Here is a 12,364-nt window from a genome sequence, read left to right as displayed (position 1 = left end):
CCTCCACTGAATCTCACCTTGATTGAGCTGCAGCTAACTTAGTTTTCACACATGTGAGACAAAGACTAGAGCCACAGGAAGTTTCTTTAAAGCCTGCACTGTGTTAATCAGCTGAAAGGATAAATTACATGCATTGGTACCATTTTGGCACCTGTCTCCTTCTCCCAGATTTTTCCTTTCCCCCCTCCGGTCAGTCTCTTAGTACATGAAACAATGTTGTGGATACTCTGTCATATATTCAATATTCTGCCACTTGCTCCTCCCTCCCCTTTTTTCACTCCTTGTAAATTTTGATCTCTCTGAGGCGAAATAATAGCTCTTTTTTTATGCTGAGGGCAGCATTGCTGATTTAGCCAGAGTAATGGCTCACCTTGTCTTTCCAATAGTACCATCAACCTATAATCCTTCTGAGACCTGTTCTCCATTTGTCCTGGTTAGGTCACTCTAACCTGCACTTATTGCTTTCCTCTGGCCAGCATCAGAAGTTATACATCTGCTCTGGGACTAACTAAGCAGAAAGACATCCATATCCCTGTGACATATGCAACATAGCCTTAACCTCCACTATTCTGTACGTTCTTGATCAGTTCCTAAACAAAAGTCTCCTCAATCACAATCCAAGAAGTTGCTACTGCTGCAGCCCCAGCCCAGCCAACATAAAGGATATTTATGATGCAGAAACACAATCCCACTGCTCAGCAGTGGATTAGGTATCTCCTTAGAACTCTTGTCAATTGAAATGCATGATGGATATTTCCTTGAATCACTAAAAATGCTGTTCTTTCTACTCAAAGGTTTGGGAGCTACAAACTTTCCAACTGAGGCCCCAGTGCCCCCTAAACCCAAATGCGAAGCCAGCTCCTGTTTCATGGGGGTCAGGTGCACAGAGACAGCAGATGGATTTCAGTGTGGGCCCTGTCCCGAAGGGTTCACAGGAAATGGAGTTACATGCTCAGATATCGATGAGGTAAAATATTGACTTGTAAAAAGAAAAAAATCCCAACTCATTTCTCACATAAATGGGCCCTGATTCTTGCTTTCTGCAGCATTCACTAACAGGCTGCACAGTGAATAGTAATACATCCTGGGCCCAGTTCTTCACTCCATTACACTAGAGGTATGTTGCCATGACTCCATTGTTGTCAGTGGAGTTACATGGGTGAAAATATGGAGTTGTACTGTGGTGAATCAAGACCACTGTATTTATTTTTCAAGTATCTGCAGTACATATTTCCATTTTACTGCTCTCTGAATGTTACATTGAAAGGGCAAAGCTATTGACACAGTTATTGGGATTCCACAAAAAGATTAAATATCAGCAGTTATAGGGCAGAACTGCAGAAGCACTTCCTGTTGATTTGGATTTTATTTCTCTGAATTTCAGTGCTCATAAAAAGTTTTAGTTTAAATGGCCTTGGAGACTGAAGTCAGTTTATTCACAGAATTGGCTGTTTTCAATTCAGCCGTAAAGGTCAATTGCAAAGGAATAAACATTGGGATGGTGCCGCTTCTTTATGATGTATAAAGAAAACCTAAAAGGTTTGTTTTTAAATTTTTGTGGGAGGGGGAGTGGTTCTACATTAGAAATTCAGGTTTTGTTCACCCTGGGAGACTTGAGAATTAGCAGATTAATGATATCTGAAAAACCAAGGAAATGAAGCCTGATTAATCGAAAGAGGAAATAAGAATTATTCAGAAGTGTTTAAAAAAAATAAAAATCCACCACCCACACTTCCTTGGTCCTGATTTTCCACTGCTTTATACTGATTGTTGTGGGGAAAAGCCATAGTGTAATGGAGCGAAAAATCAGGTTCTTTGTATTTTGGTTGGCTGCAGCACTTACTTAACTCAAAACAGTTTGGTGGGAGGGAAGCTTCCTTTATTAAGGATTCAGCACTCCCACTCCCTTTCAACTGAGGGCTGAAAAAGCTCCCAGCCCACATTTTCAAAAAGCCACTCAGTAAAAAAAAAAAAACCACTCAATATTCCTGGTATTTTGAAGGGGGGAAATAAAATTTTACACCTTCTTTATACATCATAAAGAAGCATAAAAAAGGCACAAAACATTTACTTTTCAGGCACTATTTAACAGGCTTCTGTTTTTATACCTGCAGATTTATGTCTGCAGTTATTTGCAGACTGTCTAGTCACTTAGAAAGTATTTCTACGCTGCATTGTGAACCCTCTGTGGGACCCGGGCTTGTGGACTTCGTGTTTCCAAGACGACACTTGAGCATCCACACTGCATGGTAAACCTGGGCTTACAAATGCTGGCCCTGAGTCCCACAGACATTGCTAATGCAGCCATACTGCCCTACACAGACCTACTGACTCAAATCTGCAGTCTGAGCTGCGTCCACACTGCAAAATGGCTGCGTTTGGACCCAAGGCACAGTGGGACTTGAGCTCCCACCCACCCCACTAGCAGTGTCTGTGGACCTGGGTTCTAAGTATTTGCTGACCAAATCAGACTGGTTTGTGTGCGGACAGAATGGGGCTTGGGCTCAAACTGAGTCAGAGTCTGCAGTGTAGACATATCCTTGGGGAGCTGCAACTGTGATTCCCAGCACAGGTGAACAGACTCTGTGAGCTCTGCTTGAGTTAGCATGCTAAAAATATCAGTGTGGCTGTTGGGGCACTGATGGTTGCATGGGCTAGCTGCCTGAGCCCGGACATTGAGTGGCTTGGACTTGGGAGGCTAGCCTGAGCCGCCCCCCATGCAGCAATGCTCATGTTGCTATTTTTAGTGCGAGTCTGTCTGTATACCTGCACTGGGAATCTCCCCTCCCAACTGCAGTTTAGACATAGGCTGAGGTGTTTAATCTACAGATGTACATTGTAGCGTCTAAGCACCTCCCAAGTAAATCAAAATAGAAATAATCTCTTTCTTCCTCCCCAGCCAGCAGGAGAAATAGCTTGAGTATTTGATAGTTGTTTTGATTGCAGGTTGATGTTGTGTGTGCAAGTCGGAGAGAGAAGGTGCATGAGTCTACTTGTATCCGTTTATGAAAAAAAAATCTTATAGGGGGAAAACTAAATTGAAGAAATTTAATGCATGTTGCAGTTACCTCGTTTGTGGGTAGAGTCAGGTGCCCAAACATCACATGACATGAATTATGCCTACTGTTATGCACAAAAATGGAGGCCTGCTTTTGTAAATCTGGTCCAAAAGGCATAGCACAATCATCTTCCTCACACTACCTTGCTACTCTGACTCAGCCCACACCTGGATGGACCTTGTCCTTACCTATGGTAGGTGTGCAAGGGCACTTCAGTTTCCAGAGCCTTCCCTGCCCTGGTGATTTTGAGCAAAAAAGTTCCTGTTACTACCATTGGAGCAGCTCCACCAATGGTAGAAGTTGTGGGAGGACTAATGCAGATTGGTCATCAGTGTGTTCAACACCGAGTGGTTCAGGCTTACTTTGAACATGGTCAGATCACACGGAGTTAAAAACACAGGCACTAGTGCCCCTAGCATGGTGGAGCTGAGTTAGTGTCAGAGTGGTGACATTTTTGCCAAAAAGATATAGAACAGACACAAGCCATGTCCATTCACACCTTCGCCTTTATGCCGATAGTGCCAATAAATTGCCAAGCAACGTGGGGCTTTTTCTTTACAAGAGCACGTCTGTTAAAAACTGGAATAATGCCTACAACTCACCTCACATAGTCCATCAAATGATAACGTTCATTGGGCTACATTAGGTGGACCACCTTTTCAAAATGCAAAAATGTGACACATATAGGAGCCCTGCCCCCTGCTCCTCCTCTTCCCCAAGGCCCCGCCTGCTGGTCGGACCAGAAGCTGGAACTGGGCATTGGTAAGAACTGCCCAGGGAGCCCAGGCTACCGTCGGGAGCCCTGGACCCTCTACCTCAGCGGTCTCCAAATTTGTCATGGTTGCACCCCCCCCATCCCTTTCTGCACCCACCCCGCCAGAGCTGGAAGTGGGGCTAAGCTGGGGGTGGGGCCAGAGCACTGCTAGGGGCCAACTGGGGTTGGGTGGTGATCACTTCCTGCCTGGGCCCTGCCAGGCCCCAAGCGTTCCTCCCCACACCCCACAGTTTGGGGACCTCTGCTCTAAGCTCTGGGCAGGGGACTGTGGTGCCCAAGAAAAGCCCTCGGCCCATGTCCCCCACCCCCAACCCCTGGGTAGATGGAGGGTCCGGGACTCTGGGGTTCCCCACAGCAGCCCGGGCTCCCTGGGCAGCTCTTACTAATGCCTGGCTCTGGCTTCTGGCCTGACGAGGGGGTGGGGCCTCAGAATAAGAGAAGGAACAGGGGGTAGGACCACAGAGGGGACAGGGAAGAATCTGGCACAGCCCTTGAGGCTTGGGCGGGCGCAGATTGGTGCTACAGGGAATCTGGGACAAATGCTGTTCCAGACTCATTCAGCCTGGTTCTGGGACTTGAAATGTACATTTTTGCACTGTCCCACCCAGTTAGGGACAGGTTGTCACACTAGGCTAAATGTGGGGAGCATTTGAACCAGTGGAAGGATCTCTATGCCCTTATCCACCCCCAAACTGTCCAATTGTCCAGGAAGGACAGTTAACATCATATTGTGTCTCCCTCTGTAAACTGTTTCTGCATGTCATGAAACCAGGGCATTTAAATAGGAGTTTTGTATTCAATAACTGTTAAAAAGGAATCTAGAATTCCAACTAGGAGCCATCCTTATCCCTGTCTGAGCCTTGAGACTGTTAACATCTCTCTAGTAAGGCCTCTTAACACCAACCCAGGAGGAAGCGTTGCTGATTTGTTTGGGGGATGTGCCTCAGAACCTTAAAACATTATCTTAATATGTATTTTGAACTGCATATGTCTCTTCTGTTAATAATGAAATTGTTTGAGCTCCCTCTACTGACTAAAAAAAATTAATCTACTTTTTCAAATCAAGAGCTACATTATGAGCATGTCTGTCTAGGGTGATCAGATGTCTCGATTTTATAGGGCCGGTCCCTATATTCATGGTGTTGCCTTATATAGGCACTCCCCACCCCCGTCCCAATTTTTCCACACTTGCTATCTGGTCACCCTATGTTGTCTTACGTTTAAGTTCACATTTTGGATTATGCTTTTATTAAATCTTTTTTTCTATTAGGCACCAAAGGATGATTTCTCCCAATTTTGTGTTTAATAGTCTGTTACAATGGTATTACATTTTTTTTATATGTTGAGGGATATACACTGAACTGTATGTATTTTGTGTATGTTATTGTGGTTTGTTTTGTCATCATTTTATGGATATTTTTGCTTTATGCCCAAGCTGAGTTAATCATAGAATCGCAGAAATGTAGGGTTGGAAGGGACCTTGAGAGCTCGTCTAGTACCTTCCACCATGCTAAGGCAGGACCAAGTAAATGTAGACCATCCCTGATAGGGGTTTGTCCAGCCTGTTCTTTAAAATTTCCTGTAATGGGGATTCCACCACCTCCCTTGGTAACCTATCCCAGTGCTTAACTATCCTTATAGTTATAAAGTTTGTCCTACCATCTAAGCTAAATCTCCCTTGCTTCAGATTAAACCCATTACACTTCTTGTCCTACCTTCAGTGGACATGGAGAACAATTGATCACCGTCCTTGTAACAGCCCTTTGAAGACTGTCCCTTTGAGTCTTCTTTTAAGACTAAACATGCCTAGTTTCTTTAACCTTTCCTCATAACTCAATTTTCTAACCTATCATCATTTTAATTGTTCTCCTCTGGTCTCCCTCCAGTTTGTCCACATCTTTTCTAAAGGTTGGTGCCTAGAACTGAACTCAATATTGCAGCTGAGGCCTCACCAGTACCAAGTAGAGCAACACAATTACCTCCCATTTCTTACAATGTCACTCCTGCTAATGCACCTCAGAATTAGCCTTTTCTTCCAATTTGTAATCCACTGTAACCCCAGCTCCTTCTCAGCAGTACTACTGCCTAGTCCCATATTCTTCATTTTGTATTTGTCCATGTGATTTTTCCTTCCCAAGTGAAATACTTTGCACTTGCCTTTATTGAATTTTATCTGGTTGATTTCAGACCAATTTTCCCATTAATCAAGGCTATTTTGAATTCTAATCCTGCCCTCCAAAGTGCTTTCAACCCCTCCCAGATTGATGCCATCCACAAATTTAAGCATGCTCTCCACTCCATTATCTAAGTCATCAGTGACAATATTGAATAGTACCAGACCCAGGACAGACACCTGTGGGACCACACCAGATAATGGTGAAAAGACCAGGCATCTTTAAAAATATTTTATATTTCCTATTACTTGTTTAATCTTCTGTTTGAACCATATCTAGGGAGATGAAAAATGAACATAGTCAGGATTTGTCTGCCAATTAACAAATGGTGTTGGTATTTGACAAATACTAGACAGGGGCAGGACTGCAACAGGGCATATGCCATTTTTTCTCCCCCCCCCCCCCGTGTATTTTATCAAATATAAATAGCAGCATTTTGCTATTTGTATGTGCATTGAATACAGGTGGACAGTCATTCCCCAGTGATCTCATGACTGCCACAATTACAGGGCTTTCTACTTTTTTCGGTCATGTCCATTCAAGTGGTACTTGGTCAGACTTCAGAGGGAATTGAACCCATACAACTGAGGGGAGAGTTGAGCTCATGGTTTGAGACTTCTAGGACAACTATACAATTCAATATTATTTAAGTGCTTAAAAAGGTCACGTTTTGGAATCTGAGATCAACAGAATGTTATTGACTCACTGATGCAGGTTCAACGATTCATTTGTCTTTTTAGTGCCGCTATGGCCCATGCTTCCCTGGGGTGCGCTGCGTGAACATTGTTCCAGGCTTCAGATGTGAGGCTTGCCCTCCAGGATACACAGGACAGACAGTTCAGGGGGTAGGGATCAATGCTGCCAAGAACAATAAGCAGGTGAGTGGCAGCCAGACACACTGCCATCTCCAGTGTGCAAGGCTGGTTTGCTGTCACTTTTGCTTTCCAAATACAGCTTAAAACTATTAAAAATTCTAATTATTTTTCATTCAATAAAATTACAAGTGTTTTGGGCAGCTCGGCAGAGTGACATCATTTTGTCCCTGACTTTAACAGCAACAACAGGTTAATGTGGGGTGGAGGGGAGACAGGAGAAGGCCTTAGCTAATGGGAAGTGTCCTGTAGGATTTGATAGAAAATGCCAAACTTTCTGTAGGTCCATAGGATATCTTGTAAAAGAGATTTATGTTCCTTCTGTAGATTTCTATAGGATGGTTCATAAAACTTACAGTAAAGTTGGCATCTTTCATACAACTCTGTAGACCAGATTCTGGGCTGAGTCTGGAGTGTCACTATAGTGGCAGAAACACTACACATGGGCTCCCCTAGGTTAGGAGAGACTTCAGTTGGCCAGATCTGCCATGTTCATGGCTGTTTTGCATTCCTATATGAATACAGCCCTACGGGTTTTAGTGTAATTTCTATAGAACCCTACTGTTTACGACCCCATTAAATTCTATAGGAGTTTCTCAGAAGGATCACAAACAGATTAAAAAAGCAACAGAGCATATAGGTGAGACAATTTAGTAATTGGTTCTTCCACACTGTACATAGTAATATGTTTTGTTACCTCACCAATGTGTAGGAAGTTATTTAACAGGGCATTATTTTGGGACAGACTCTATGGCAGGGGTTTTCAAACTTCATTGCACCATGGCCCCCTTCTGACAACAAAAATTACTACACGACCCCAGGAGGGGGGACCCGAGCCTAAGCCCCTCCCCGCCCCAAGTCCCACTGCCCCAGATAGGGGGCCAAAGCCAAAGCCCAAGGGCTTCAGCCCCAGGTAGGGGGTCTGTAACTGGAGCTCTGCTGCCCAGCGCTGAAGCCCTCAGCTCTGGCTTTGGTCCTGGTGACCCCATTAAAACAGGGCCGTGACCCACTTTAGGGTCCCTCTCGACCCACAGTTTGAGAACCGCTGCTCTATGCTATTATAAGTGGCCATTTTGTTTGCAATTGTTAAGAGATTAGTCTGCTTTTCCATCACAGATAAAACACAAAATAAGTAATTTTAAAAGAAAAAGTTAATTCTACTTTATTTATAGGGCCAAATTAGATTTCCTCTGAGGCTGAGTTAATGCATTTCTTCCTTTTTTATAGCATATCTCAGAAGTGGTATCTGCATAATGACTTTTGGCACAAGGTCAATTAACTGGGAAGAAGTTCTTTGTAATTAAACTGACTCTAAAAATATTGGCTATATTAAACCAAACAAAAATTGATTTAGTTTCACAACACTCATGTGTGGTAGGGAAGTACCACTACCCCCACCTTACAGACGGAACGGTGGCACAGAGAGACCAAGTCACTTTTCCGCAGTCACAGAGGAAGTCTGTAGTGGAGCAGGAATGTGAATCCAGGTCTCCTGGGTCACTGGCCAGCATCCTAAACCCTAGACCTGCCTTCCTCAATTTCTGATGTAGGTTGAATGCCATACTGAACATGCTTGTTCATGTTTCCAAAGCTTTTGAAGGTGGTCAGTGAGTGATTTCCCTTCACACTTGGAGCTAAGGTTCACTAGTTTTTTATTATAGGCTCCTTATTTTGTTGTATTAGGTCTGCTTGGATATTGATGAATGTAATAATGGCCAAAATGGAGGATGCGTTCCAAATTCCCAGTGCATAAACACCATGGTAAGTACCCTTTCATTTACTGTTTTCAAAAAATGATCATTTACATCAGGCTGTGATTTGGATCTGTTGTTCTGGCTTGAGATGACCTCTGTAGTATATCTTTTGACTCTATCTAAAGATAAAGAAGAATCCCATCTCCTCCCTAAAAGTTAAAACAACCATTGCTTAATGAACAATTAGCATGGCTTCATGAACTCCATCCTCTCCTCTTCACCCAGCAATGATGGCAGTCTTCCCTTCATCCCCTGCAGTTGCAGGGAGTTCTGGCAATTGTGCAAGTGTTTGCGGTGGAGCATCCTCTGAAAAGATACATCTTCACTCCCCACTGGGAGTAGATGTAACAAGACTGGAAGCCAGCAATTCCGCCTGGTGCCCTGTAAGTAGGGGCAACCTCTCCATCTTTCTCAATTGCCATAGTATATAGGGGAAGTCAGGGCAGAGGAGGAATGATACAGCTACCAAATAGTATAGGTGTTAAATGTAACTGCTATATTACAGAAGAGTGAGCAGAGTGGAACTAAAAGTGGAATGAGAGGAGTGAAAGGAGGAGAAAAGGAGTGGAAGCTCCTTTTAATGCATTTTGGGCCTTTCACTCCATTTCACCCTACTGCTAAATGCTGTTTCACTGTGAGATGGTCTGCTGTGTATAGCTAAGTATACTCACACAGAAAGAATAAGAGAACCTCCACATTTAAATATTTAAGTTTACTGAGTGCTTCTGGTGATATCAAACTGCAAGCTCTGGGTGAGGTACTTTTACATAAATGAAGTATTTTGTTACTAAACCCCACTCCCCATCTGAATATCTTCCTTTTTTTTTTTTTTTTTTTTTAAAAAAGATCTACAGCATTTCTATCTGATGCATCTTCTGTCCTGTTACTAGAGCAGGCATCCTTTAGAGATCTTCAACCCTTTTTCATGCAGTCTTTAGGGAAATAAGTGGGCCTCTGGATAAGCCAGTTCTTGAGAAGCTCATGAGTGGGACAGACTGTCTTTCTGCCCTGCCTCCAGTCAGTATCATCGGTGTCAGGAAATGCTGCTTTAAAGGTTGTTTAACTCAGGGGTGCCCAACCTCTGGCCTGTGGGCCATACACGGCCCACCAGAGCATTTCATAAGGCCCGTGACCTACTTCAATGCAATACACTAACAGCTAATTCATTAGCATTTTATCATCATATTGACATCATTTTAGTTTACACAAATGTGTAAATAGACAATATTTACCTAGAAACGACCTAACTTAAAATATAAATCAATACAGGTGACTTTAAATCTTATTAAAATATGTAGAATCTGTTTGGCCCACACAAGGTTGTGATAAGGTTTATGTGGCACCATTGGATTCGGAGCCATGATACAGCTCAGAATACATTGTGCAAATTCAAAGTAACTAGCAGATTTCAGGAGTTCTGAGCCTGGATGAACTGAACCCATCAACTTTAATTAAGGGGGGGAAAGAATTGCACAAAGCACTGGATTTCATACAGTCCTAACCCCATGCAGATCTAAGCTAGCTGCCAATTTTCTAAACGACCACTCATTGATTATTTGATTTATGCAGTTCTCCGCCTATCTCCACGTTCAAACTGTATGGCTTACTGCCATGAAATCAGATAGCACAGACGGTGAAAATCCTGAACAAATCCAGACAAAACCCATGTACTTCCTGGTAGAGACAAAATACTCCATATGTGGGTTATGAGTATGCTTTTCCAGTCCACCTGGACTAGGTCAACTCTAACAGGTCACCCATGAAGCTTTGCTGCTTAAGTGTTAGGAAGTCATCTGGAACTCCTAATGAAACAAAGACTCGTTATTAACACATAGGGCTGCATGTCTAGTTATGTACATATATATTTGTTCCCTTTCTTTGTCTTTGAAAATGTTGAAAGTTATTATTGATTATGGTGGGGTTTTAGCTGACGTTTTTATTTTTTTTTCCCTCCCAGACAGTAAAAGATTAAAAATAACTAAGCAGAGGGAATAGAGAGCTCAAGACCAAATGAAATGCCTGTGTGGGCTTATTATAACCCATTAGTAAACCTGTCCACACCACAATACCCACCATCAGTAGCAAAGGCTCTAACTGCAACATTCTTGCTTGGAATCTCTGGGCTGGTTTACGTAAGAAAGTCAAACTGATGTAGTTTACGGTGCTATTTTAAGCTGATTTAGTTAAGCCAATGCAAAAGGCTGCATGGACACTCTTATGTCAGCTTAAACAAGGCTTATTTTGATCTAATTTATGTCAAATCCTAGGCATTGTCAACAGACAGAAGTTGTACCGGTTTAGCTTAAGTCAGTTTTTAAACTGATTTAAGCAAAACCAGAAAAAACTTTTGGTGGACACATTTATTTTAGCTTAAGAGCAGCCGATTTCAGTTTAGCTTAAAACTTGTTCCCAATTAAGTGAAGCTAAACCAAAACAAGGCTGATTTATACCAAAATAAAAGTGTCCACACATGCTTTGCACTGGTTAAATTGATTGAGGTCAACTAGTGTAATGTGTGTATAGACAAGAGCTCAGCAAAGAATGAACAGGCAAGGAGATTGTAATATCCCTCTCCCATCTTAAAGGTGGCTCATCCTGAGCAGGTTTTAAGGACATTCACAGGGCACTGTAGAGAAGTGTGGGCGGTTGCTGGTACTCTACTTGTTCTCTGGATAAATAGGGGACTTTGGTCCCTCCACAACTGTCAGTCTCACATGTTTGACAGCACTTAGTCCAACATGTCTGTTCACAAAAGTTGCTAGCAAGATGCCACAGTGAACATGAAACTGAGCCTGCACATCGTAAGCAGTGTGAGGCAAATCACAGACACACTCGTGCAAATGACTGATTGTCTTTACAGGGTTCTTACCGCTGCGGCCCATGCAAACCCGGTTACACTGGAGACCAGGTCAAAGGATGCAAGGCTGAGAAAAGCTGCAGAAATCGAGCCTTGAACCCATGCAGTGTTTATGCACGGTGTATTGAAGAAAAACAAGGAGAGATTTCATGTACTGTAAGTTGCTGATAGGATATATTTTAGGCCACTCCAGAGAAACTAGGAAAAAAACAGTCCTACTGAGGCAATGAGCAGGATGTTTTAGGGCCTGTGTACACTTTGATCAGTAAAAAAGTGTGTTTGTAACCAGAGTATGACACACTCATTTGACCCAGTTACAAACAGTCCAGTTGTGTCCAGATAGCAGACTCCCCCCACTCCAGTACATCTAGGTGGTAGCCAAATCTGGGTGGCTACATTTACCATGCTGCCTAGCAGCATTTGTATGATTGAATTCTGGGAAGTCTTTTTCTGCTGAGACCGTACAGGATAGCAGCTCAGATAGCAGTGGCAAAGTGTGCCAAATATCAATGCGCACAGAGCATCAGCATCACGTGGATCATAGAATATCAGAGTTGGAAGGGACCTCAGGAGGTCATCTAGTCCAACCCCCTGCTCAAAGCAGGACCAATTCCCAACTAATTCATCCCAGCCAGGGCTTTGTCAAGCCCAACCTTAAAAACCTCTAAGGAAGGAGATTCCACCACCTCCCTAGGTAACCCATTCCAGTGCTTCACCACTCTCTGAGTGAAAAAGTTTTTCCTAATATCCAACCAAAACCTCCCCCACTGCAACTTGAGACCATTACTCCTTGTTCTGTCATCAGGTACCACTGAGAACAGTCTAGATCCATCCTCTTTGGAACCTCCTTTCAGGTAGTTGGAAGCAGCTATC

General features: G+C 43.1%; 1 protein-coding gene across 1 annotated transcript in view; it reads left to right on the top strand.

Annotated features, from left to right (window-relative positions):
* The window catches only part of THBS4 (thrombospondin 4), a 71,996-nt gene that overhangs the window by 29,702 nt on the left and 29,930 nt on the right, over positions 1–12,364 (top strand). The window contains exons 7-10 of the mRNA XM_045022034.1: positions 795–967; positions 6,749–6,886; positions 8,564–8,641; positions 11,495–11,647. Coding sequence (XP_044877969.1) covers positions 795–967; positions 6,749–6,886; positions 8,564–8,641; positions 11,495–11,647 — 542 coding nt within the window. The remainder of the gene's footprint in view (positions 1–794; positions 968–6,748; positions 6,887–8,563; positions 8,642–11,494; positions 11,648–12,364) is intronic.

The sequence above is a fragment of the Mauremys mutica genome, chromosome 6, assembly GCF_020497125.1.
Source record: "Mauremys mutica isolate MM-2020 ecotype Southern chromosome 6, ASM2049712v1, whole genome shotgun sequence".
In the NCBI taxonomy this organism is placed as follows: Eukaryota; Metazoa; Chordata; order Testudines; family Geoemydidae; genus Mauremys; species Mauremys mutica.
This window is presented reverse-complemented; position numbering and strand designations above follow the sequence as displayed.